Source organism: Pogona vitticeps, chromosome 7 (assembly GCF_051106095.1).
Source record: "Pogona vitticeps strain Pit_001003342236 chromosome 7, PviZW2.1, whole genome shotgun sequence".
Classification (NCBI taxonomy): Eukaryota; Metazoa; Chordata; class Lepidosauria; order Squamata; family Agamidae; genus Pogona; species Pogona vitticeps.
In genome coordinates, this window is record NC_135789.1 from 18749255 (window position 1) to 18776238 (window position 26984).

General features: G+C 47.8%; 1 protein-coding gene across 1 annotated transcript in view; it reads right to left on the bottom strand.

Moving 5' to 3' along the window:
* The window catches only part of POLRMT (RNA polymerase mitochondrial), a 34464-nt gene continuing 7480 nt past the window's right edge, over positions 1–26984 (bottom strand). The window contains exons 7-21 of the mRNA XM_020794159.3: positions 25376–25537; positions 18656–18826; positions 17932–18171; positions 15927–16712; positions 15567–15689; positions 14761–14883; positions 13353–13532; positions 11689–11775; positions 10688–10801; positions 6644–6696; positions 5776–5874; positions 5162–5234; positions 3486–3577; positions 2671–2744; positions 1–447 (exon numbers count right to left, since the gene is read on the bottom strand). Coding sequence (XP_020649818.3) covers positions 398–447; positions 2671–2744; positions 3486–3577; positions 5162–5234; positions 5776–5874; positions 6644–6696; positions 10688–10801; positions 11689–11775; positions 13353–13532; positions 14761–14883; positions 15567–15689; positions 15927–16712; positions 17932–18171; positions 18656–18826; positions 25376–25537 — 2427 coding nt within the window. The 3' untranslated portion in view covers positions 1–397. The remainder of the gene's footprint in view (positions 448–2670; positions 2745–3485; positions 3578–5161; positions 5235–5775; positions 5875–6643; positions 6697–10687; positions 10802–11688; positions 11776–13352; positions 13533–14760; positions 14884–15566; positions 15690–15926; positions 16713–17931; positions 18172–18655; positions 18827–25375; positions 25538–26984) is intronic.

Genomic DNA, 26984 nt, shown 5'->3' on the forward strand with positions numbered 1-26984 from the left:
TTAGTGTTTTGGGATTTTTATTAACCATTTGCCCAAACTCCTTGCCGTGAAGAAGAGGATACGGGATCAGATCCAGATGGCAGGGAAATCTGGACCAGTCCATTGCATGCCCTTCGGGGCAAGTGTTTGCCCGCCCGCCTTTGCTCAAAACCCTCCGCGCCCCGACCAGCCTGGGGCTGGGGAGCTTTGAGTCCCCCCAGGTGCCGACGGGGGCTTCTGGTCCATTCCTGGAAGAATTTGCCCCCCATGGCCCCCAAAACAAAAAGGGGCGAGGAAGACCACGGTGGCCTGCCGAAGGGCAGGACTGGAGCCATCCAGCGTCAGCACCACCGGATCCGAGTTCCACAACAGATGATGGGGAGGAAGCCCCAGGAAGGGGCTCCCAGCGTGGCCCGGATCAGCTGAAGAAGTAGGTGGAATCCTTCACTTTTTGTAAGTCGAAATCACCTGAAAGAGAGGAAGAAAAAGGGACACATGAATAGACAACAGGGAGCAGGGGGGAAGGACCTTAAAGCTGCTTTTTTTGTGGGGGGGGCGTGGCCCTCTGGATGATGGGTTTTGTGTTCAGCTTTATTTTGCTTAAAGGGACGTGGTGGCGCTGTGGGCTAAACCGCAGAAGCCTGTGCTGCAGGGTCAAAAGACCAAGCAGTCATAAGATCGAATCCACGTGACGGAGTGAGCTCCCATTGCTTGTCCCAGCTCCCGCCAACCTAGCGGTTCGAAAGCATGCAAATGCGAGTAGATAAATAGGGACCACCTCGGTGGGAAGGTAAACAACGTTCCGTGTCTAAATCACACTGGCCATGTGACCACAGAAGATTGTCTTCGGACAAACGCTGGCTCTATGGCTTGGAAACGGGGATGAGCACCGCCCCCTAGAGTCGAACACGACTGGACAAAAATTGTCAAGGGGAACCTTTACCTTTACCTTATTTTGCTTAAAGGATTGCCGCTGTCTTAGGTGGGTAGAACTGGAAGGGACCCCTAAGGGTCATCCAGCCCAGCCCACGGGGGGATTCAAACTCCCAACCTCTGGCTCCGCAGCCAGAAACCTAAACGGGTGAGCTCTCTAGCCAGCCACATTGCAGATACCAAGGTATATTTTCACATGCACAAAGGAAAGAACAGAGTCTGGTGGGGCCTTAAACACTAGCAAGCTTCACTTGGCACAAGCTTTTCTAGGATCAGGTCCTCAGGCCGAGGACCCCAGGAAATGCCCCCACCCCCATCAACCTTGTTAGACTCCCGCCGGCAGGAAGAGGACCCGTGGTGGGTTTTGCTGCAGAAGACTTAACCTAGGAATGCCCGGGGTCGGGGGGGGGCAAACAAATACTATAAGAAAAACTGTAAATAAATCTAATTCCCCCCTCCAATCTCATCCCCATGACACAACAGTTGAAAAATTCCCCACCCACGTTGAGAACGGCACCATCAAGAAGATTAAAAACAGCAGCAAAATCCCAGACCGCCGAGCACCTTTGATCCACCGCCTCCTTTTGGTTAAAAAAAGAACGGCACAAGCATTCTTGAGGAGCCTGGACAGTTTAAAAAATTGTGTTTTTTTTTTAAAAAAAACACACCACCCTCCACCTCCTTGGCTGAGAAAACAACCAGAGACAAAAGGACGCCAACCATCTTCCGGGCAACCTGCCACGGAACACCTCGGGAGGTCCATGTTCCACGGCTGGGAGGGGGGCACAGAGAGCAGCAAGAGAACATGGCAGGCATCCGGGCACGGGAGGAGGGATTTTGACGATCAAAGCGCTGACTCCCTGCCTTGCAGTCTCCTGGAGGAGAAAGGGGTCAGGGGGGCGGCAAACCTCCCGGGGCCCACAAAGCCTCGGGGAGAGGGGGACCCTCCCCCCAAAAAAGCCCGAAGCCTGGCGATGGGTGGAAAGGGCATCCTAGCACCCCCGCCCCCAAGTGTGGTGGGTTCTTGTGCATCACTTAAATTTAAAAAATAAACACACCTGCACAAAACCCATCTTCGTTGGTGAATCAGATTAAAAATAGCTGGAGTCTCTCGTGGCAAGCCATGGGTTAAAAAAATTAATTGACCTGTTAGGAAAAAAAACGCTGGAACTGAACCAAAGCAGGCCAGGAAGGCCCGTCCCGTCGCTTTCCACCTCCCGCGCCAAAGAGGGACGCAGCCCCTTGTTCGGACGACTGACTTCTAAAGCTCTGTGGTCACCGGTGCTCACGGGCCCCATACAGAAGGGGATAAATCCAGGCAGCGACTGAGTCAGCCGACGGATATATACAAGTTGGGTCGACAGAAAAAAGGCCGGCAGGAGATGAGCGAACCAAAGAGGCTTAAGAGATAAGGCCGGAGCGCAGGCAAATGCCCGGGAAGGCAGCCGTTCTGGAAACCTCTCCCCCCCACCCCAGATTTTGGGACTGCTTTAGACCTGACTGCTGAAATCAGACCGACACAATTGTACAAGGTGCACTTTCCTGGCCACATCGGTTCCAAAAATTGCCCTTAAATATAACCTTTGACAAGTAACTATGTGCTCCTCTTTGGTTTCAAGTCATCAGACATAAAAAGGACCACTGTAATTACTATGTAACTACAGGTTATCACCCCAAAGTAACTAGTTACAAGTAACTAAGTTACTTATAACTAGTTACATCAACACGCCAACCAAGCAAGGTGATTCGTTCTCCTACCTTTTGGAGGGATGTCAGACAGCCGTTCCATGAGTTTTTCACGTAGCCCACTGTTCTTATTCGTTGTGTTCATCCTGGGTGAGAAAATTGGGATTTAGGAGTTTGGTTTGGAGAGAGATGTTGGCAGTGAAGAATTAAGAATTTAAGTAAGAGCTAAAGAACTAAATCTTGCTGATCTCCCACAGTCATTCTCTTCGTTCAATCCTGTCATCAAGGATGGCTAATGTAACTGTGAAGCTGTGAGATGTCAGGCTTGCTAGTATAGAACACCAGGAAAATACAGAAAAGGCCCGTTTCAGAAAGACTGTTTTTTGGGGGGGGGGGGCGGGGGTGCCATCCCACATCAAATGCGGCTATTTCCAGCCGCCAGGCTGTAAAAAAAAAACATATTTGGTTCCTGAGGTCTAAAACAGCATCATGCATCCACCCCCTCCCCGATGCGGCTGCCACAAAGCTTGAAGGCAATGTTTCCCAGACTTGGCTGGTCCGTGGACTATGACTCCCTGAAGCCTTCACCACGGGCTGTGCTGACCACGATTTCCAGACCAACTTTTAAGGGAATCCAAGTTTTTCCCACATTTTAAGAAATACAGCGAGACCACTGTATCTGCAGGATCGGTATCCATGTTTTCAGTGATCCACTGCCTGAAAATATTAAAACTAAAACCCCAGAAATACGCTTGTCCAAGGTATATGACCAGAACACTCTCTCTCTCTCTCTCTCTCTCTCTGTGTGTGTGTGTGTGTGTGTGTGTTGCTGCTGCTGCTGCTGCTGCTTATGTTTAAAGCGAAAAGCTAAAGCAGGCTACACTCACAGAGATCCGGCACAATATTTCTTCAACATAAACTGAGAGAGGTCTTCCAGGATGGGCTGTTGATGCAGCCTCACAAACTGTTCACGACACACCTGGAACATCAAGGGTTGGAAAAAATTAAAATTAAAATAAATAAATGCAGCTTGTACCAGCCTTCTGCATCATCATGGGCTCAGTCGACAAGCCAGATTTGGGCTGAATCTCGGGAAAAACTTCCTAACTGTTAGAGCAGGATGACGGCGGGACCCCACGACCTTATTAGATTTATATACCGTCCATCTAGAACGTGTCTCCTCTGAGCGGTTTACATAGAACACATCTTTGTCCATTCAATTTTTTTTAAAGGTCTCTGAATCAGGGCGAAAGAGCAACTCCACCTCCCCGTATTTCGAAGGCCTTATTTGTCAAGGGCTGCAGAGACGGGAAACCCCAAACAGGGGCCTTGTTTCTGCAAACATCCCAAAAACCCGCGTCTGCATTTGGCAATGACCCCAGATTTCACCTCCTGCAGAGGATGCCGTTCTGTCCCTTCAGCGCTGCCTGGAGACTGTACTGGAACGGATGCAGTTGAATGGGTTGAGGCTGAACCCGGACAAGACGAAGATATCCAGGGTGGGTGGTCCTTCCATCAGCAGCGTGGGTGACTCCCTTTCTTTTGGGGGGTCAACCCTCACCGCAAAGAGCGAGGTTCGCAGCTTGGGGATACACCTGGACCCGGCGCTTACCATGGAAACCCAGGTAGCATCCATGGTCCGTTCTGCCTATTTTCACCTGTGGCGGATTGCCCAGCTGCGACCATATCTTGACGGGAGGGGGCCCTCACTACTCTTGTCCATGCGCTCGTAATCTCGAGATTAGACCATTGTAATGCACTCTACGTGGGGCTGCCTTTGGGATTGATGCGGAAACTTCAAATGGTGCAAAATGCGGCAGCCAGGCTCCTTAGTGGGGTGAGGAAATATCAGCATATCTCCCCCACCCTGGCTGCTTTGCATTGGTTGCCCATTCGTTTCCGCATTGATTTCAAAGTTTTAATGATGACGTATAAAGCCCTAAACGGTTTGGGACCTCGATACCTGGCAGATCACCTTCTCCCACCCAGGTCTACTCAAATCACCCGACAAAGCCAGCAGGGACGGCTGAGGGGCCTTATGCCGAGAGAGTCCCGGAAGGAAAGAACAAGAAACCAGGCCTTCTCAGCAGTGCCCCCTCGGCTATGGAATACTCTTCCAACGGAAATCTGCCTGGCTCCCTCTCTGGGTGTTTTTAAAAGCCATTTAAAAACTTGGCTATTTAGGCAGGCCTTCCCTCCAGTCAATTAATTGTTTCGTTTCTTTAATTTCCCATCTTGAGAATGTATATATCTACTAGTTAGTTGGTTGTATTATTAGGTTTTAGTAAGTATATTATTCTATTGTATTTTATCATTTTTTGTAAGCCGCCCCCGAGTAGACTTTGTCTAGAGGAGCGGGGTATAAGTCTAAATAAAGTAAAAGTAAAGATTTTTGGCAAAGCACCAATGGCCAGACAGGTCTACGGAGCTGAAGCCATTAGCTAAAATGAACAAACTGTCCGAGGCATCATCCCAAAACCACGGCCCCGGGGGGGGGGGGGGTTGCTTTTACAGGGTCCCGGCAGGACCTCCGGTTTCAGGGGAAGGAGCCAAGCAGCCTTACCCGATTCATGATGTCGACCATCGCCGCGTGGGTCCAGTAACAATCGTGCACTGAGGCAAACGTCAGCCCCAGCCTAAGAGACCCGGAAGAAGAGGAAACAGCAAAATTAAAATAAATTCTGAGCCTCTTTCTTGGTTCCCAGATTTAACTTCCTTGAACCTGGTTTCATAAATGCAAAAATGCAACATCGCAGGGAGAGGCAAACCTTCTACAAACAACCCGCGAGCGCTCTCTCTGATTTGAATTTCGGGCATTCCACGATGGCTAGTCTGTTGTTTCCCTCCCCTGGACACCCGAGGGAGCCAAGGCTGGACTCCTCTTTTCCTCGGATCATAGAGGCCCGAGAAAGGGAGGATTCCAGAAAGAAAAGTGGCCGTTTCCCACCTGTTTGCCGGGGCAGCCTCAAACATTCGTAACTAAATCATTATCTAGGAATGCGAGGAGGCGGCTCACGTTTTATGGCCTGCTCGGAACCAGGAACCATGGCCCCCTCTCTGTGCGAAGCAGACCATTCTGAGTTAGCTTCTTCCCCGCTTCTTCTCTGCCTCCATCTGCCTTGCAACACCACCTGGCCTCACGCAAAAGCCCACGGGCCTGCCTCTTGCCCTCCATACCTGTGGCAATGCAAAGCGGTGAGCATCATGTGCGTGGAATCCAGGGAATGGATGAAGTTGGGAGGGAAGGCGTTCTTCTGTTTCATCGTGTTGGGTTTCCTACAAAGAACGAGGAGTCAAGCTTTGGGGTTTAAGGGCCCCAAGTCGCTCTTTCGAGACGGAAAGACACAATATTTCACTGTAGGAAAATCTTAATCAAGTACACAGCCTCCGTGGCTTTTGCTTCTACGGGTTTGGGCTGCTGAGTCGAAAAATTCTGGGCTGTAACCATGACGGGGTTTGGACAGGCGCCTCTGACGGTTTGCAATAATGGCACGGCTGAACCCGCTAGCTGCTGTTATTAGACAGCTTTACGAGCTTATCAAGTGGTCTTAGTTCTTTAGGATTGGTACTTTCAGATGCCTTGTTTCCAGTGTTTTATGGACAATGGGAAGCAAGGTTCTACCCTTAAAGAAAGTCTGTAGATTTTTAAAAAATATACTGCAGAGGGAGCCCTTTGTCTGAATTCCAGATCCAGCCTAGCCCACTCCGGACTTTGCTTTACAGAATCTCTAATACAGCTGGAGCAAGGGAAGGAGGCCAACCTTTTAGTCAAAATGGACATGGAAACCAAGCAAGCTCTAAATACTATCAAATCCATTTCATGCACACCTTGTCAGGAAAGAAAAGGGGCCGCACTGGACAGGACAAGTCTCGCTCAACAACACGAACATCTCATGGAGATTAGTTCCAGGTAGCTGGGGGCCTCCAGACACATTTTGACTACAAAGCCCACCACCCCTGAACATCGGACAGGCCAGCTGCTGGGTGCTAGAATACACCAAGGGACGGTGTAAGGAAAAAGCATTCCCCCAACAGACATACTCACTGGTTGGTGTCGCAGGAGAATTTCAGGTTGACAGCTTGCATTTTGGTCTTCAGCTGATGGGGGAGAGAAAAAGGGGCGGGGGAAAACAGGCCAGGTTCAAAGATGTGGAAAGACTGAGGCCCAGGAGCTGAAGAAAATATGAACACGCCATGCAACCATACCATTGCAAAGGTTCTCAGAAATGTGAAGCCTGTCTCTTTAAGAAACAAGCCCCACAGACAGCAAAGGCAAAGTGTTCATCCTAAATCTATCCCCCATAGACTGCTGGTGCGCTGCTCAAAGCTTTCCCCCAGGAAACTGGGAGAAGACACGTTCCACCAAAAAGCCAGTCTCTTATAAGAGTGGGTGGGTTTAGAAAGCCACCGTTTCTACCCCATAAGGGCTGCCCCATAACTTTCTGAAGCTTTAAAAGCCTGCAGGAATGGGGAGGAGGAAGAATAGCTATAATGAAAAGTGTGTCCGAAGAAAGTCTTCACTGTTTCTTTGTGTGAGAAATATAATATGAAAAGCTATCATCTGCCATAATTATCCAGTGTTTTGATCCGCCTTATTTATTTATTTACTTCAAATATTTTTATCTTGCCTTTCTCCTAAAAACGGGATTCCAGGTGGCTTGCATCATTAAAAAAAAGCCAGTACTTGAAGGCTAAAAGTAGTAAATTATTCAAATATTTTAAAAAATGAAATAAATGTATCAAAAGTATTAGATAAAAACAGAATAAAAGAGATTTAAAACATACATATGCACACTGTTTAATTTCTACGAATTGCATTTCTATTCCACATTTCAAGAATGACTACCGGTACATACATATAAAATATTTGGAACCAAGCAGCTGAAATAAGTGGAAAGGCTTTGCTTAATAGTTTTAATAATATTTCTCTTGTGTGAATCATTCTCAGCGGGATGTGTTTTCAGCGATTAACTGCCTCCTTCTGGGATCTAAAACAAACGCATCTGAATTGGTCCCCGTGAGCTTTAAAAATCATCCCTATGTATTTCTACAGGCACACAAACATGATGCATTTTTTCCACTTATGCATGATCTCCACTTGCTTTTAATAATGCAAAAAAGAGAAAAAGGATAACTGAACACACACATACGAAGGGTAGGTGTGCAATAATAATAACATAAATGTAAAAATCTATTCACCATTTTAGCTTCATTAAACATTATGCATGTTGACAGTCACACAAAGAAAGCTGAGAAAGCTCAAATTAATTTATTCTAAACCCAGTCTTATACTTCCCTTCAAATTGTAGTCATGGTTCCAGATGCATATTAAAAAAAAACCCCAAACCTAAAATGATTTTTTAAAAACTCACTTTAAGAAAACTAAAATAATTTTTATAAAAGTTATTTTAGGAAAACAAAAATAACTCCTTCTTCCTTCTTTTTATATTATTCTTTCTTCTTTTATTTACTCCTTCCTTCCCGAAAATGCTCCAGAATGCTATAAACAATTAAGCTGGATTCAAAACATATCTTTAAAACAGTTTGGCCACACAGCTTTGCAAACTCTAAAATAACAATTAAAGGTGCACCAAAATACTGCAGTTGTAAGGTTATTTGTAATTTTTTAAATATTTTTGCAAAATGTGAAGTTACTGTTCTTTGAATTTTTATTTTATTTCTGCAAAAAACACATCTCTCTCTCTCTCTCTCTCTCTCTCTCTCTCTCTGTGTGTGTGTGTGTGTGTGTGTGTGTGTGTGTTTATACACAGAAAATCTACAGATTTGGGAAAGGGAGGTAGAGCTCGCTTGACTGCCACCCACCCACCTTCCCACCCTCTGAGGCAGGCCTCCTTGTTAATCACGGCATTAAAAAAAAAAGAGGAAAAGTCACCTTGTATTTGCCCCCCCCCCCGCCCTGGCCTGGCCGCTTTCTGCTGACTCACGCTCTGCCACCTGCTGACTCATGCCTTAGGCTCTGCAAAACACTGACTCATGCACCTTGTTTTTTACTGACCCAGCAGAGCCCTGCACCCGGCTTTCATAGAGTGGCACCTTTTTCTCCCCCTCCCCCCGTTCCCGAAGGAACACCTCGAACCCAGCCCCAACCTCTTCAAGAGAAGCAGAAACAGAAGACCACAATCCCCATTTCTAGCCTCCTCTTCTTTCTTTCTTTCTTTCCTTCCCAACCCCTCAATTTATCACCATCATCTTAGAACGGTAGAGCCGGAAGGGACCCCTAAGGATCATCCAATCCAGCCCCTAGTCAAGGAGACACACAGTGTGGGATTCGAACTCCCAGCCTCTGGCCTCTGCAGAAAGAGACCTCAATCCCTAAGCTATCCACCATCATGATCATCCTCTTAGAATGGCAGAGCTGGAAAGGCCCCCTAAGGATCATCCAGTTCAGGCCCTGTCCAGGCGGCCTTGTGGGGGGATTCGAACTCCCAACCTTCAGATTCCACAGCCAGAGACCAAAACCTCTAAGCTATCTGGCATTCGGGAGCGGGATTCGGGTTGCTCTCAGGCCACGTGCCGGGACTCCACCGACCCACCCCTTCCTTGTGGCCAGGAAAATTCAACAGCCCTCACGGATGTCCATTGTAAACACTATTGCAAGGGGGGGGGGTTCCACCTTTTTAACCTTCGGTGAAACCTGTTGCTCTCGTCCTAACGAGGACAAGTCATAAAGGTCAGGAACTGGTCCATGAACGAGAGAAAATTATTAGGATAAACAAGAATGATTGCAATTTTGCAGCAGAGCAGTCTGGGTCGCCTGCACCCCCCCCCCCACCGCCCGGTTCCTGCCCTCCAGATTCAGCCTTGTGGAATCCAGAGGGGAACCAAGGCAGGAGGTGCACCGGACGTCCTCTCGCTCTTTCACTGGGGGGGTGGGGAGGAAAGCAGACACTATATCTCCAAGCCACTAAACGTCCAGAGCAGCTGCAAGATAGCCGGGTTCAAATCCGGGTTCAACCACTGATGGCTCGCCTGGCCTCTTCTACCTCGCAGGGTTGTCGGGGGAGCACAGAATAAGGCAGGGGTGGGGAAAAGCCAAGACGTCTCGGCCCGCTGACCTACAAAGTGTTCCGACAGCGGCCGCAAAACGACAACCTTCCCTCCCTTACCCCACATCCCCACCCAGTGCAAAGCTGGGGTGAAACTGGGAATTCTGATGGACACACCTAGGAAGGGCGTCCAGCCCCCAGGGCTGGTTTTTGGTGCACTCAAAAAGCTGCAGGAAGGGAAGGGAGGCAGTAAGCCTCTTTTTAAGCGAAATCCCTCTTCCACCAGCAGAAACCCAGCCATCATGGAGAACAGCCCCAGGACTGAAGTTATTCGGGCAGAAAGAACTGGAGTTGGTTTGGCTAGGGTTAAAGAAATCACTGGGATCCTAAACACTGGGCATTTTTCGCACTCGGTTCTTGCCACCCGTTCTTAGGAAAGCAAAATTAACAACTGCAGGCCGACAGGTTTGAACGGCAACCGAGAGCGTGCGGCTAACGGTCCAGTTAGGTGAAGACCGTTCGCTCTTTCACTCTACTGGTTTTCTTATTCGGTGATCTTCTCAGAACCACTTTGGGGGATGCAAAGAGAAGACAAGAGGAGTCCCTGTATCTATGGGATCGGTATCTGTGGTTTCACTTATCCACAGTCTGAAAATATTAAAAAGAGAAAAGGGGAAAAAAGCATATTTCCACAATGTAATGACCTAAACTTGCCACCGGAGGGAGTAAGAATCCATACTATGGGTAGGATTCACTATTATCCACAGTTTTTAGCATCCACATGGGACTTGGAACCAATCCCCCATAGATACAAGGGTCCTCCTGGAAATCACACCAAGGATAAGATGCAAAATGACCCACCATAAGCTTTGAGAAATGTTTCTTAAAACAAGTCTCACACCGCTGCAGGTAAAACCAGAGAACTAGAAACATAAGTTTATTTTAAACGAGAAGGTAGTTTTCTGGAATATCAGAGATGACCCTAAAAAGCCGACTAAGAAAGGGGAGGCTTCCCATCCGTTCTACAGGGCTCCCCCTCTGGCCTCCCTCTGCCTCCTCGCCTGTCCTGCACCCTGACTTACTGTTAAGGATTTAGAGCGACGGTACGGCTGGATGACTGGAAGTCCCAACGGGGTCACCCACTCCACCACCTGCCCCGATTTGGCAATGAGCGTGGCGCACTCCGTCAGCCAAGCCTGCGGGAGAAAAAAACCAGGTGTGAATGAGAGTTTGGGAGTTCGAATCCCCCAACCCCCCGGGACTCCTTGACGGGGCTGGCCTTGATGATCCACAGGGCCCCTCTCTGTGCTGTTGTTTCATGAGGAGGAGGAACTACGAGGGGAGAAAGATGAGGAAGAGGGGAAGCTTAGGGACTAAGAAAGATTATCAATCTATCTATCATTACTTTTTTTCTTATCTATCTATCATTACTTCTTTTTCTTATCTATTGATCTATCATTACTTCTTTTTCTTATCCATCCATCCATCCATCCATCTATCCGTCCATCCATCCATCACATTGAGGGGGAAAAAGAGACAGGGAATCTTAAGTATGTTTGTGATTCGAAGGCAGCCGGGAAGGACTTTAAACATTCCTTGGAGGAAAAATCAAGAGCGAAAAATCTGGGCTCTCAAATGGCCACAGAGCCACTCTTATGGACCAGACATTCCACTTTCAAGGGGGAACTAAGGCTTTTTGAAGGCAATGCTGTGATGTGAAGGAAGATGCCACGTAGATTTGTTCATTTATTTTTAAAATGCCAATCAAAAGAACACACCTCACTGCGATTCTAAGAGTTACGAGGATTTGCTTTTTAAATTGAGAGGAAAAATAATTCTAACGGCAGTTAAGGGAGGCTTCTGGGCTAGAAACTCCCCCCCCCCTTTTTTGGCAGCTTCATAAACTAGCATCTTTTTTTTAAAGAGAGCATTTCTTAGAATGTACTAGCACAATCTGCAGGCGTAAAGGAAGATTAAACCAATAGATCAGAGAGAGAAAAACAGCAGGAAGTCTCAGAGGAACAACAACGTTATTCCACCCACTTAAGGGGGAAAAAGGCAATTAATACTTTACTTTTTTTACCTGGATTTCCCGAGTCCCTGTAAACATCTCCCGGAGGCTGTCGAAAACCTGCTTGACAAGATAGTGAGAAGCTTCCCATGTATATTTCTGGAAAGAAGGAAAGTGGTGTGAATACGAGGGAAGGCAAAAAGTGGCCCCTAAGATCTTCAAGGTATTTTTCAGGTTCATCTTTCCCCTTAAATGTTAGCCTTTCGGGCACAGTCAATGACACTCAAACTTGGTAAATGTTATTTTTTGGCTCTCTCTTCCCAGGCAACTTCCAGAACACTCCAACGTAAATAAGAACTACAGAGCTGGGCGGGACCCTCGAGATCATCCAGTCCAGCCCTTGACCACTGGGGGATTCGAAGCCCCAACTTCTGGCTTTGCAAATCGGAGAATCTAACTCCACCAGTCCCAGAGACCTTCCCCATCCCAGGTAGCAAATCAAGGTCAAACAAGGGCTAAGAAGACAGAAAATGCCCCAGTGAGATGACACAAAACAATATATTAAGATGATTAAAACACGTCTTCCTTCATTAACGCCTGGCATTTTAAATGTCCAGGCAGTGATACGACATCATTAAAAATGGCGTGAATCACTGATTAGAGAAAAACAACGAGCGGCAAAAAAACACAGATTTTTAAAGAAGCCTACACAGCTGAAAAAGGTCCAGAAGTGAACTGCCTTTACGCACAATAAAAAGAGGAAAGTGACAGCATGGGGAAAGGGGTTAGAGGGAGACGTAGGCGGCTCAGGAATGAGACCCCTTTGCTCACAGAGAGATTCCCAATCATCATACTGGGACCTTGGAACGAACACACACACACACACACCCCGGTCTCATTCGACCAACCTAGAAGGGCTGTTGGGGCCACCCACATGGAATCGACTGTTGAATAACATGATTTAATTGATTCAAGTCCGGTTTGGACCCATGCATAGAATCCTAGGATGACGGAATTGGGAAGGGGGGGGGCAGTCCCGTTATTGTACCGTTAGGAAGTCCACACACACACACACACACACCAAGATTCAACCTAAATGGCCCATGGTTGCGTGACCTGCCCCTTGGGATGATGGAGGGCAGATCCTGCTAGGGATTGTCTGGGGTTGTTTGGGGTCATTGTTAAAGCAGCTTTGACCTGCTTTTAATAATTCAATTGCATTTTAATCAGCATTAACAGGTTTGTTTGTTTTTTAATTGATTAGTTATCATGTTTTTGATTCTATTCCTTTTAATGCTGGGAGCTGCCTTGCTTCCCCTTATGCGGAGAAAAGCGGACCTGAAAATAAAGGAATAAAATACTGTAATAAATAAAAAGAAACAGCAATGAGTGGAATAGAGGGGGTCTGAGCCAACCCGGGTTCTAATTCTGCCAGAGCGATCGAACACTTGGGGTGGCCTCAGGGCCAGCCACGCTCAGTCTCCGGCTGACTGGCCTACCTCAAAAGGTGACAGTCGGGCCGAACCTGGCCGAAGGCAACGCCATCGACCCCTTGCTTTGAAATCACCAGAGGAAAGCTGGCCGGTGACCCGAGGAAGGAAGGAAAGAAGGAAGAAAGGACAGACAGAAGGGAGGGAGGGAGGGAGGGAGGGAGGAAGAAAGGAAGGAAGAAAGGAAGGAAGGAAGGAAACACGGAAGGAAGGAAGGGACAGATGACGATCAAAGACAGACAAGACCTGGGGGAAGCTGTCCATCTCCTTCAGGCGCTTCTCGATCTGGAGGCGCCCCCCGTAGCGGGTGACCCCGTACACCACTGTCATCACGGTCTGTTTGACCACCTTGCGGCTGATGAACCCCTCCAAGATTTCAGCGACCCGGATTCCGCACTCGGCGTCTTGCTTCCGGAAGAGCTCCACCTGCCGGAGGGAGGGGGAGGGGGAGATGGTCAAGGGAAAAAGGGAACCAGAGGCAGGTGATTATGGGGTGGCGGTCCAGCCGGGGCTGGGGGGGGGCAGAGGGAGAAAAAGAGGCACCTCCAGCCAGCGGCAGACTTGTCCAGTTGGAGGCCTGAGCAGGAGAATGACAAACTTGTTATTATTTATTATCCTTTAATATACGGGAGGGCTGCGGTATCCGTGAAGGATCACTTCCAGGTAGACACAGCAGATACAACGCACATATGTGCATCTCTCTCTCTCTCTCTCTCTCTCTCTCTCTCTCTCTCTCTCTCTCACACACACACACACACACACACACACACACACACACACACACACACACAGAGCGACAGAGAAAAAAAGTCTGTAGTTCCCTCTAGTGGCCAGTTCTGACAGTACACCTTAGAAATCGGTACTTGGGGGGGCTGCGATTTCATATTTTCAGGCAGCTGATAAGTGACACTGCGGGTACTGATCCCAGAGAGGGCGGTCCTGCTCTGATGCCTTTCTCCTAGAATCTCACGCTCCCTCACAAAAGGGTTTAAAATGGGACATTTTACAAAAATCTTACCGGTTGAGGCAATTAATTTCCAAAGGCCTGTTTGAGGTGGGGTGGGGTGGGGGGTGAAGAGAGCTTCTTAAGGGCTGTGTTCAGAGAAAGTATTGCTGCAAGGTCACCCCTGTCCTCAGGCCAATTATCTGAGCTTGGATGGGCAATTAAGGGCCATTACCTTTACAAAAGACCCGCTCCTCAATTTTGTATTTTGTATGTGTGTGTGTTTTGGATAGAACAGGTGCCAGGTGAGGTCAAAACACCTGGTGAGGTGGCTGTGGGGGATTGCAATGATGCACCCCGGTACTTCCAAGTGGACCCCTGAGCCACCCATCGTACGGGGCTCCGGATTTGGCCCACGTCTTCCATAAAAGGGTAGACAGAGGAAAGGAGGAAGCAGCTGAAGACAAAGGAGGGAGGGGGGGCGGTTTCCTATGCCTCTGGTTCCCTAAGGTACACTGCTCATGGACACAGAGGTTCCACTGGGTCCCCTGAAGAGACTGGGACTTTCTGGGCTGCAGGGAATTCGAATTCTGAGCTTGAGTACTTTTATTTAAGGACAAATGGAGAGGGTTTGAGGGCTCAAAGAAGGTTCTTCAATCCAGCCTGGCCTGCCCACTCCCATCAGGGGCTACCCAACGTTCAGTTCCTCACCCGCTGAGCCACCACGCTGTAGACATCCTGAGGCACGTCGTCCGGCAAAAGGTTGACCGAGGCGGCTCCGATCACGTCCCGCCCGAGGGCAGCGTAGTGTTGAAGCCCGTTGCAAGAACCATCCTGCAAAGAAGGAGGAGAAGAAGGGAGAGGGGCAGGAAATCACCCGCTGAGCACTGTCGGAAAAATGCAGCGAAGCCCGACACTCCCTAATGAAGCCTGATACGAAAGCCACCGACTCTCTTTCCCCTCATCCTGAGTGTGTAACAAACCGAGACAGACCATGCCCAGCCATGGAAGTTCCACTTCCCTCCATGAAAAACTTAAACGGGTGGAACCTGAAACAAGGTTTTCTCCCCAGGCCATTTTCAGAGCTGGATGGACCCGAAGGCCGACGAGCGAGACCTAAAAAGTTGCTTCAATATTTTATCCTCAAGGTCTCTCTCGATGGAACTAGTCCTTAAAAGAGATGCTTGGGTTTCTTGCTCCCCCCCCTCCCGAAAATTAAAGAAAAACCACACAAACTCATGGTTGTATCGTGAGAAAGATGGCACAGCCCTCCGGGGGACATGAGTGAGCCAGATGCAGCCTCAAGGCGGAGCGCCCCTGATCTCTGGGCCCCATGCTGGACGTTAGAACCTCCATGTCTCAGCACAGCCTGCTGCTTCTGGAGGCGATTCCCTCCTCGTGGATTGAGGCGCTTCCCAAGCGCGGCTGGTCAAAAGGGGACGACCCCAGGAGACCTCCAGACTGCTCCCCCCCGTCCCACCCCGAGGTTGCCCAGGCTGGACCCCCCACCCCCATACCTGGTGAACGGGGAAATGGGAGATGTAGGCGGCCGGATCCGGCGATCTCACGGCGTTGGCGATCTCCATGGAGCACGCTAAGACCTGCCATGGCTCCTCCATGCCCATCCACCACTTCCGGCCCTGGGAGGAAAAGTTTTTTAAAAAAACATTAAAAAGGAAGGAAGAGGAGAAGCGGAAACTTTGCAAAATGGGTTTAATTCAAAGTTTAGTCCCCCCCCCCCGTCTTTACAGGCATCCGAGCCAACACAGCTGGCAGCGAGGGTGGCGTCTGGGAGTCGCAACCCAAACCCCTCCCTGCCTGAGACCGGGATCCCCCGTGCCCCCGAGGGCCTGCTTCTCGAGCTGGACCAAACGCACCGTCAGTGGCCGGTCGGCGGAGTCCAGGATGTCATCCAGGATCTGGTTGGCGTAGGCCAGCCGCTCGGCCAGTGGGGACCGCTTCTTCAGCCCAGTGAGGTTGACAAGGTGGATCTTGAGCCAGTCCAGGCCGCGGGGGCCGAGGGGCCTCCCTTCCCCGAGGAGGAGAAGGGCCCGTGTGAGGTCGCCCCCCAGGTGGTTGAAGTGGGGCGGGCAGGGGTACGTCCGGCCCCGGAAGTCCAGGTTGTGGGGGAACCAGAAGACGCGGCCCCGGAAGTGGCTGGCGATGGAGAGCTTGTAGAGGACGTCCATCCGCTGGCTGTAGGTCTCGGCCGCTCTCTTCCGCCACTGCGCATGCTCCCGCTTCAGCTCCGCCTTGGTCAGGGGACCCCGGCCTTCGGGGAGGCCCTGGGGAGGCCGGGGGGCCTCCGAGGGCGGTGGGGGGACCCCCAGCTTCACGTTGCCCTTGTCGTTGAAGATGGCGACGACGAGGTCCAAGATGGGGCCGTTGACCTGCCATGGGCAGTTGCCCAACTGGTTGAGCGCGTCAAAGACGGCGCCCAGGCGGGGGCGGGAGCACTGGCGCAGCACCTGCTGCCGGTGGGCAGCCCCGTCCAGCAGCCGGATCAGCAGGGCCGAGGAGGCGAGGTAGGCACCGGCCTGAGCGGAGATCCAGGGCACCGGCGGGCACAGCATGGGGAGGACGGAGGCGTCGAAGGCGAGGCCCGTGTCGGCTGCCTCCGAGGAGAGCCGGAGGACGATGGGGTGCAGCCGGAGGAACCCCACCTGCAGGAGGGCAAGCGGGGAAAGGGAGGGCCGGAGGGAGGGAGGGAGGGATAGAGGGAGGTAGCTCAGCCCAGTGCTCTCCAGCGACAGGACTGAAACCACACCCCAATCCCATCATCAACATCATCATCATCTATTTATGTATTTATTTATTTATTTATTGAAACAAGAGCCCCTCGGGAACGCAAGTGTCCCTGCCAGGTTTCCTTCCCCTGTCGCAGCGTTTTCTCTCCAAAATAGGCCGAGAGACGTCCTGCAAGGGTTTCCTAAAGAAAGCATTTCATGTTATGCCAGTTCACGTAACGCCCAACATTTCCACCAGGGCACGTCCGATTTAAATTCAAATGAACTCAAGTCACAGTTTAAAAATTTTAAGATTTTTTTGTTCATGGTTTAAATTTAAATAAAAAAATTAAATGATTTAAATCAATTTTTAAAAAAAATAATTTCTTTTTTATCCACCCTGGTATCTGCTTGCCTTCCTAACGCAATCTATGATTTCCCTTCACGGGGCTGGGAAGAAGCCCGCATTTTATTGTTTTACAATACCCTTTGCTGGAGGTGAAGATGAGTAGAAGTCTTTTTAGTTTTCAGACCACAGCCTGTTTTCCTAGGACACACTGGTGGACTTTACTATATGACAGACCATAGGAAGAGACTTAACTTCCTCTAATACCTGTGTATAATTTGCTAATGCTACTATACAGAATTCCCCAGACGTGTTGTCTTAAAATCCTACTGTATTTTTCAGGCCAGCGAAAAGCCATCAGTGTAAATCTCAGCCAGGAAGCTCCCCGTGTTAACAAGAGGGATTTTCCATTCTGCGGCAGGTTGTCGAATGGCAGACACCGAAGGCAGCTGACTTCCAAAGCTGCCGAGATTTCTGGCAAAGGCCGACACTGGCGGATTTGGATTGGCGGCAACGGACCTTTCTTGACCAGGGCGATGGTCAATCTCTCCAGCACTTAATTCAAAGACAGCCCTGCTTCTCTGCTCTGTTCTCTCCCCCCACTCACCGCTCTGGAGTCAGTTGAGGTCTGTTGGTGAAAACAGTCGTGTTTGTCAGTCTGCTGTAGATGTATAAGTAAATGAAACTAATTTTTAAAAAATTCTTCTTCCAACAGAGGTCTCAGACTGAATCACCGAGACTGTAAGTGCCCGCGCTGGATGCCAGTTAAAAAGAGCCCAGATCAACCTCTTCCACCCAGGCGGCCATTACCTGCCAGGTGCCACGGAAAGAGTAGACGTGGTAGAGAGCTGGGATAAGCTTCTTCTCCGCTTTGGGCATCAGGAGGTTGCTCTCCACCTTGAGAACTTGGACCAGCAGCTCCACCAGGTGGATGCCCAGCTGGACCAAGACTTGCGTGGGCCAGAGGTACCCCTGACCCACCAGGGCCAGGTCGCAGCCAACCTCTGCGCCCACTTTCTCCCAGTACTCGCGCGGCAGGAAGTTGTCCGGCTGCAAAGAAAGAGAGGATGTGTTGCGGCTTGGTTGGGCGAACAGGCGGGTAACACCGCGTGGGGCACGGAAGCCGGAAACCAGGGAGGAGCCTGGTGGAGAAGGGGGCGGGGCCTGGCAGAGAAAGGGGTGGGGCCTCCTGGAGAAGGGGTGGGGCCTGGTGGAGAAGGGGTGGGGCCTGGTGGAGAAGGGGTGGGGCCTGGCAAAGCAGGGGGTGGAGCCCAATGGGATCAAGCGGAAGGACAGCAGGGCAGACCGTGGTCTCCGCAGGGGGAAATAAACACTCCAAAGCTCCTAAGGATTGAAAGATCACCTCGCGGTGGAGCTCAGGGGTGAAGGCGGCAGCGCCTGAGGTTCAGAGTTTGATTCCCAAAGGGGCTCTCCCAGACAGGGACTGGATGACCTCCAGCGTCCCTTCCCAGCTCTGCCGTTCCACTATTATCCCTGTTCTTATCGTTTTAATTAGGACTACTGCTACCACTACCTTTGTGTCTTTCGCGAGAAGTTGGACGTAACGGCCGTAGATGCTCTCAATCTTCCCCAACAAACGGCTGTGGATTTTCTTCTGGATGAGGTACCGGGCGTAGATCTTGTTGCCCAGCTCATGGGCGATGGTGGTGAGAGACTCTCCCACGGGGGGGAGAGTGGAGAGCATCTGGAAAGCAGAGGTTTTTGTGGTAAAGGTAAAGAGGGAAATATTCTACCCCAGCCAAGGAAAAAGACCAACAAAGCTGAAATATTAACCAATGCAGGAACTCTAAGTTTTAAATCTAAAACTGGATTGAAGACGGGACCTCAAGAAAGGTGTGATATCTGGCTTTAATTTCAGACGTAAGACTGTTAAGATGTATTGGTAGTAGGACCCATTGGCGGATGAGTTGCAAGGCCCTCCAGCGGACGCGGAAGTATGCTGATTATAGCAAACGCTATTTTAAGAGCAAAGACAGGACGGTGTCTGCCTCCCTCTAGTGGCCAGTTCTGGTAACATCACCTTTGGATATAAATATTTCACGGCTTTTATTTCTAATATTTTTAGTATTTTCAGACTGTGGATAAGTGAATCCGTGGATAATGATCCCACAGATACAGGGGTCCGACTCTACCACTTTCCTCACTTTCTTCTGCCTCTTACAGCTGCACTTCATCTTTCCTTACAAACAGTGCACGGTCCAACACCTGAACCAACACCAACCCGGCGGGGTAGGTCTGAAAGGGAGCCGGCTGCTTGTCATTAAACAGCGCCTTTCTTATTAAACAGCGTTCGGCTCCTGCCCGCGCAGAGCAATTGCTGATCTTTGCAAGACCCGGAATGACGAGATCGGAGGGGGAAGCTGGCGCCGAATACTCGGCCCGGCAGCCTCAGGTCTTTGGCGAACGGCACAGAGGGTGGCTCTGCCTTCCAGGGTCATTGTGCGGAGGGGTAGGACACAGCAGGAAAGAAAGCCGAGATGGAAAAGGAATAAACCCAGCAACCTGTGGGGAACGTGGCCGGCCTGGTCTCGGTTGTCATGAATTTGATTATGAAAATAGAATAGAATTGTATTTCATAAGATTTATTTCAGAGCTGCAACGAAAAAGCTAGAAATCTGCTTGTGTCCAGGTGCTAATTAGAGAGAAAAATGTGCAAGGTCAGTTCTTCTCCAGCTAAAGAAAAAAAAATTAAGAAGAGCAAGCTGACCCTTATCTTATCTCAGCTCCGATGGACAAGGACATAACTTCTTAATTTAAGGAAGATGGGAGAGAAGGAGAAGGAGAAGGACGGAGAAGAGATGGAAGAGAGAGACGACACCGAGCGAAATGCAGCCGACAGAACTTTAATCAAAAGGATTGCGTAAGAATGCTTATTTAAGATAGACATTTTATTGTTTTCACTTTATAGAGGAAATAACTGGTGGCTAAGGCTGGGGGTTATTTTGGAAATACTAAATGACGTTAAACTAAGCTTGTTGAAATGTTATCTTTTGTAATAAAATATAAAAAGACAAATTGTCTGTAAGCTGTCTCCTTGTTTAGACCAAGCTACAGTAGTAAATTGGATATTTTTGAACTAAGATTGTTTTGATCTGGCCACATTACCATATTACCAAATGAGGGTCCTAAAGTAAATAAAGAGGAAGAGCAGACCTTCCAGATTGTTTATTTAAAATCGAGACAGACTTGGGTGAAGGAGTGTGAAGTCGCCTAGAGCAAAATTACAGGACCCGGTTTTGCTGGCAATAGGGACTGATCATTCTGAATCCCTCTCTGTCTCGTGTAAAGGCAGTTCTTAGGAACGCTTTTACCACATGGTGGCATCTTGGGATCTGAGCCTTACGTGCCGTGTTTACAGTATAGTGGCAGATGGGATTTGATTTACAAGCCATGGTGGCTGTGTTTGGATACAAATCCATGTGCTGTGTTTATGCCATGCTGGCAGCTTAAATATTTGCGCTTTGCTCAAGGGCTGAATTAGCGCTGGTAATTGTTTTATGAAGGCAGATGTGTGAGCAAGCAGATACACACTGCTAAATAAAGGACAAGAGAAACTTCTCTGGCGTGAGCTTCAGAGCTAAGCAGGGAAGGTTGTAAATTATTGTGACTGGAGAAGACTCCTATGCAGAAAGCTCAGGCTAAAGTAATGCAAGGAGAGATTCTGCCAGTGGCTTAAGAGTTCTAAGGAACAAGCATTGTGCTGTTTAAAAAGTGCCAGCTCGTTTCACTCAGGTGACAGAGTGGCAAAATTGTTTTGAGTGTAGCAGGAGTCTATAAGGAGCAGCCAGGATAATAAAAGTAATTTAAGAGTAATTAAATAAAATTAAAAAAGGAAAATTTCCTACCCCAAGCCAGAGCCAAAAGGATTTCCTGAAGGGAAAGTAGGATTAGTCAAGGCTGACAGTTTAATTGTTTTATTGCTCCTCCCGTGCTTCGGCTAAGGCTGCAGGGAGAGAGGAAAAAAAAGGAAAAATGGCTTTTAGCAGTCGGTTTTCACTGCCTGAAGTATCAGTGGATAAGGAGATTTTGTCAGCAATGGAGCATAGTTCTTTACTGCAGAGTGGAGCAAGATCAACAACTATTAGTAGATCGCTACAGATACCCAAAGAATTTCATATGAGGAGTGCTGTCACAAGATTTACTGAAGAAGATGCCCAAAGGTTAATGGAAGCAAATCTAGAAGTAGTTAAACCTAAAGTAATGCCAAGAAGGGCACAGCAGTACACTGGGGCGGAACAAGTTCCTATTCAGCAGGACCTGCTAACAGAGAAGATTCTTGTGGATGGCCAGAAGTCAGTCATAGGAAGAGGAATTTTAAAACGCCCAGATGATCAATTTGGGGCTGAAAGAGCTGCTTCTTTCCAGTTACCAGGTGGATTGCAAACGGACAGATTGTTGACTCACCAAAGAGAAGACGCTGTCCTGAGAGTTTTGGCAAATGATCCAGATGACACATGGTCCAAATTACGGGAAGCAGGACTTCCAGAGGAGGAAGAAGAAATAGTAGAAGCAGTTCAAACGGGCCTGCCTGCCCAAGAAAAAATTCCTAATGAAGAAATAACCACACAGAGGGGAACAGCTGGAGCAGAGGCTGACATTAGTGGCAATGCTGCAGACCGGTCAACTCTAGAGAATAAGTTAGCTGAAGTGATGGCTGATTTATTAGCTTGCCAGAAACAATGGGTGAATGCACACACAGCTAATGAACTTCAAACAAGAAGATACCACGAAATGAAACTACAGATTTTAGAGAAGCAAATTGCTGAGAAACAACAAGCCAGAGACTCAATATCTAACATTGACAGGAGAAACCTACCATATTACCAAGAGGGCGATGACATTTTTTCATTTTTGTCACTTTTTGAATCTTCGTGTGCTGATCTGAATGTGCCAACACAATTATATTTAAAACTTCTACGATCACAAGTTTCCGGGGAGTTAGCCACCATTTTAGCAAGAAGTTCCAGCCAAAATTTAACTTGGGAACAGTTTAAAATTTTGGTTTACCAAAGAGAAGGTTTTACACCAGAACTGCTAAGGCAACAGTTTAGAAAATTGAGGAAGACCCCTCAAATGAGTTATTCTGCCCTTGCTGATCAAATAGAGGTGTTAGGCGACCGTTGGTTAGAGGCTGCCAAGGTCAATACATTCAAGGACTTAAGAATGCTACTGTATATAGAACATTTTCTAAATTTAGTACCACCAGAGTTAAAGAGTAGCTTATTGGAGAAAAATTGCACAGACCTCCAAACGTTGGCGCTCAAAACCGATGAATTAATTTCCTTCAAGAAGAGTGAACCTATTACCAGAGGAAGGCCTATTCCAGAAGTGCTTAGAAGGCAGAGTCAATACGAATCCAAGAAGACAGTGGTTCCTGAACCAAGACAGTCTTTTGCTGGAGAGCGAAGAAGCATGGGCCCTAGCCAGACTAGGTCACCCTTGACTTGCTTTCAATGCGGAGGAGCCCATTTAAAAAGGGATTGTCCACGACTGGCGGGATCAACTAATCAAGAGGAGAAGCCAGTTGGCAAAACCCCGTTACCTGCCCCACGGAGATTTCAGCAGACACCCTTACCAGCACCAAGGAAATTCGAGAAGGCACCCATACCGACCCAACGGAAATTCAAATCAACTACCCCAAAGGTTAACTATCTCAGTGCAACATCTCTAGAAATACCAGAAGAACAACCAGCAGAACCACATGTAGTTAATCAACTAAGGAATGTGCCACCCCAGCGACAAGGAGGAGTCAAGCCAAATTTTTCTGAAGCCAGTGAAATGCAAGCAACGGAGCCAAGGATTGTGCCAAGGATAATGGGCTTACAAGTAGCTCAAGTCTCTACAACAGTAAACCAACAGACATCCTCAGGGGAGAAATTTTCAGTTATAGAGCCCAGTAGCATCCTACCGGAAGAACAGTTATATTGGTCACTGAAAAGTTTTTCAGAACCCGTAACCCTACATTTTGCTTCAGGAGATATAACCATAAACGCCTCTCGAGATACCGCCGCGGACATTTCTTCGATTAACAAACAGTTTGTGGATCCAGAACTAATCTTGAATAACCTGAGATGTCCAGTGAAAACATATGGATCAGGAGAAATAATCGAGAGATTCGTACCATTAGTCTACGTGCAAATTAGCTACAAAAATTGGAAAGGCGCAAAATATCTATTAGTGCATGAAGGTAAACCTGATTTTTTATTGGGAAACGATCTAGCATTTCTTAACCACCAACACACTTTAAAATCAGCTTCCATACAAGCAGTGACACGTGCGCGAAGCAAAGCAATAGAGCAAGTCCCAACTGAAGATAACTCTGAGGAGCAATCAGATGGACATGTAACGCAACATCAACCCCTTGCAGATGAAACGGATAGTACAACTGAGATAAAAACTGAACCAGAGGATTTACTAGTACCAATGGGATCAGAGGAATTCAAACAAAAACAGATGGAAGACCCTACATTGGATTCTTTGAGGTCTCAAGCCGACAGTTACGCGGTACAACCGGTACAACAAAAAGTAACCTTTTTGTGGGGACAAAATGGACTATTGTACCGAGAATATTTTCCCAAATCAAATGATCAAGCGGAACCAGTACAACAACTAGTCATTCCAAGAGAGTACAGAGAAAGAATTCTGCAACTTGCCCATGATAGTCCAAGTAGCGGACATCTTGGAATTCAAAAAACTTTAAGTAGGATTTCGCAGCATTTTTATTGGCCCGGCATTTCCAAAAACGTCAAGGACTATGTTAATACCTGTAATTATTGTCAGAGAACAGGGAAACGGACTGATTGTACAAAACAAAAATACTATCATGACAAGAAGGCCCGTCACCGAGAGTTTGCAGTGGGTGATATGGTATTGGTACTAAACCCGCTCAGACCTTCAAAATTGGAAGTAGTCTGGGAAGGTCCAGGGGAAATCATACAAAAAGTGGGAAATGTGAATTATCTTGTGAAAATGTTAAATTCATCCAAGAAACCAGTAATGTATCATGTAAATAGTTTAAAAATGTATAGAAACAGATCTGCAAATAATTCTAATTGTAACAATGTGGGGAGAAAAATCGAACATAATGTAACAGATCGTTGAAAAATTGTATGCTGATATAATATGGTTACCTTGAATTTATGGTTAAAATTAACTAACGTGCTTATTTTTCTGTATACTCATAGAGATATTTAGCTAAAAGAACAAATGGTTACTATTAATCAACTTGTTTACTTGTCTGTATATTGATAGAGATAGGCATTACTGTTATGAGTTTAATAATTTGTTAAGATAATTGTAAGTTCACATGTAGTCTTGTTAACTTTTCATAATCAAATGTTAAGTAAGTATAAAAATAAGAACTCTAATAGTTCTGTATTTTGTATCTTTAAGGGGGGGCGTGTCATGAATTTGATTATGAAAATAGAATAGAATTGTATTTCATAAGATTTATTTCAGAGCTGCAACGAAAAAGCTAGAAATCTGCTTGTGTCCAGGTGCTAATTAGAGAGAAAAATGTGCAAGGTCAGTTCTTCTCCAGCTAAAGAAAAAAAAAATTAAGAAGAGCAAGCTGACCCTTATCTTATCTCAGCTCCGATGGACAAGGACATAACTTCTTAATTTAAGGAAGATGGGAGAGAAGGAGAAGGAGAAGGACGGAGAAGAGATGGAAGAGAGAGACGACACCAAGCGAAATGCAGCCGACAGAACTTTAATCAAAAGGATTGCGTAAGAATGCTTATTTAAGATAGACATTTTATTGTTTTCACTTTATAGAGGAAATAACTGGTGGCTAAGGCTGGGGGTTATTTTGGAAATACTAAATGACGTTAAACTAAGCTTGTTGAAATGTTATCTTTTGTAATAAAATATAAAAAGACAAATTGTCTGTAAGCTGTCTCCTTGTTTAGACCAAGCTACAGTAGTAAATTGGATATTTTTGAACTAAGATTGTTTTGATCTGGCCACATTACCATATTACCATATGAGGGTCCTAAAGTAAATAAAGAGGAAGAGCAGACCTTCCAGATTGTTTATTTAAAATCGAGACAGACTTGGGTGAAGGAGTGTGAAGTTGCCTAGAGCAAAATTACAGGACCCGGTTTTGCTGGCAATAGGGACTGATCATTCTGAATCCCTCTCTGTCTCGTGTAAAGGCAGTTCTTAGGAACGCTTTTACCACATCGGTCACCTTTCCGTCCCGGGAAAATGGGCACAACCTGGCGGGTTTTACCTGCATCATGATGTCCACGTACTCTTTTTCTGGAATCACGCAAAAGAAGGGGTACAAGTTGATCTGGTTCGTCTTCTTCATTTCCATGTGGAGCTTGGATTTCTGGAAGCTTCGGAGGAGATCCGCCTTCCAGCGGGAACGGAGCGTGTCCAGGAGCATCCGCTGCATCGGGACGGAGGAAAAGGAAAAAGAAAAAAATAATAAGCCACGCTAAGGGGACGGCGCATCTCCCTCAACCCAAAGAGTCCATTATTTTGGGGGCAGGCGGCTGAATAAGGAAAGAACGTCTGAAAGGCAGCAAGGCCCCTTCGAGCCCTGGGGGGATTTGCCCAAGGCACTGCGGACTGGCTGCCAGGCTGGGGGATGATGGAGGCTGGAGTCCAAATCTGGGGGGGGTTTCAGACTGTTGGGCTTTAAGAGGAAGATGGGCACCATTTGAAGGCCAACCTATTCATCGGAGACGTTAAAATCAGGACCCCCATATCCATGGGATCAGCAGCCAGTTTCACTTATCTGAAAATATTAAAAGAAAAAAAATTCACATTGTAGTTACAGGAACTGGCCCCTAGAGGGAGCCAGAAGCCAATCTAGGTATAGGGTTGGCTATTATCCACAGTCTTCAGCATCCATGGGGCGGGGAATGTGGAATTGATCCCCTATGGATATGGGGGTCCAATTGTAAATTTTAAAGAAAGCTTTTTCAACGTTCTCAAGGTGAGCTACCAGGGGTTTCTAGCTGTGGTGCCCGAGGTTGGGAGTTCGAATTCCCCCACTGGGCCTCCTTGGACTTGGTGATCTATAGCAGTGCTTCTTAATCTTGGGTTACTCAGGTGTTTTTGGACTGCAACTCCCAGAAGCCTTCACCATCAGCTCTGCTGGCTGGGGTTTCTGGGAGTTGCAGTTCAAAAACACCTGAGTAACCCAAGGTTAAGAACCACTGATCTATAGGAGTCTCATCCACTTCTGCAGTTATGAGATCATTAAAATGATTTAGCCTCTCAGTTTTGCATCAGAGCTGAGACTGGGCAAGGAGGCTGTCTGTCTGAGCCTCAACACCCAGGCTCCACTGAAGTTCTGGCCGTCTTTGCTCCCTCCTATTTCAGAAACACAATCCTGGGGCTGCCTTCTGCTACTTTGACCCGGCAGAATTGGTGCACCCTGGGGTTGAAAAAAATAAAATAAAGGCAGTTATTTAAAGGCGGCTTAATGCATTAAAAAAACAGTATTAGAAGCTAAGAACAACAACGATGATCACGTGCGTCATCAATTCCGACTTAAGGCAACCTTTTCCCCAGGATTATCCCGGTAGAGAATAGTCAGAAGTGCTTTCCCCCTCCCTTCTTCCGCGGGGCAAGGCGGTGGGGGAAATCTCTCGGATTGGGCCCACTTGCCCCCAAGGCCACACAGGCCGGTTCTTAAGCCCAGGAAGCTCAGTGAGAATTCGAACTCCCAGCCTCTGGTTCCACAGTCAGACGCCCGAGCTCTCCAACCAGCCGAATCAAGTAAATTAGAATAGAGAAGCCTGCCGTCTATCTTTACAGCAGCCCTCCTCGACCATGTTTGGTGTTTTTTTTTTCTTTTGGCCTTAGCCACAACCTCAATAGGGAAG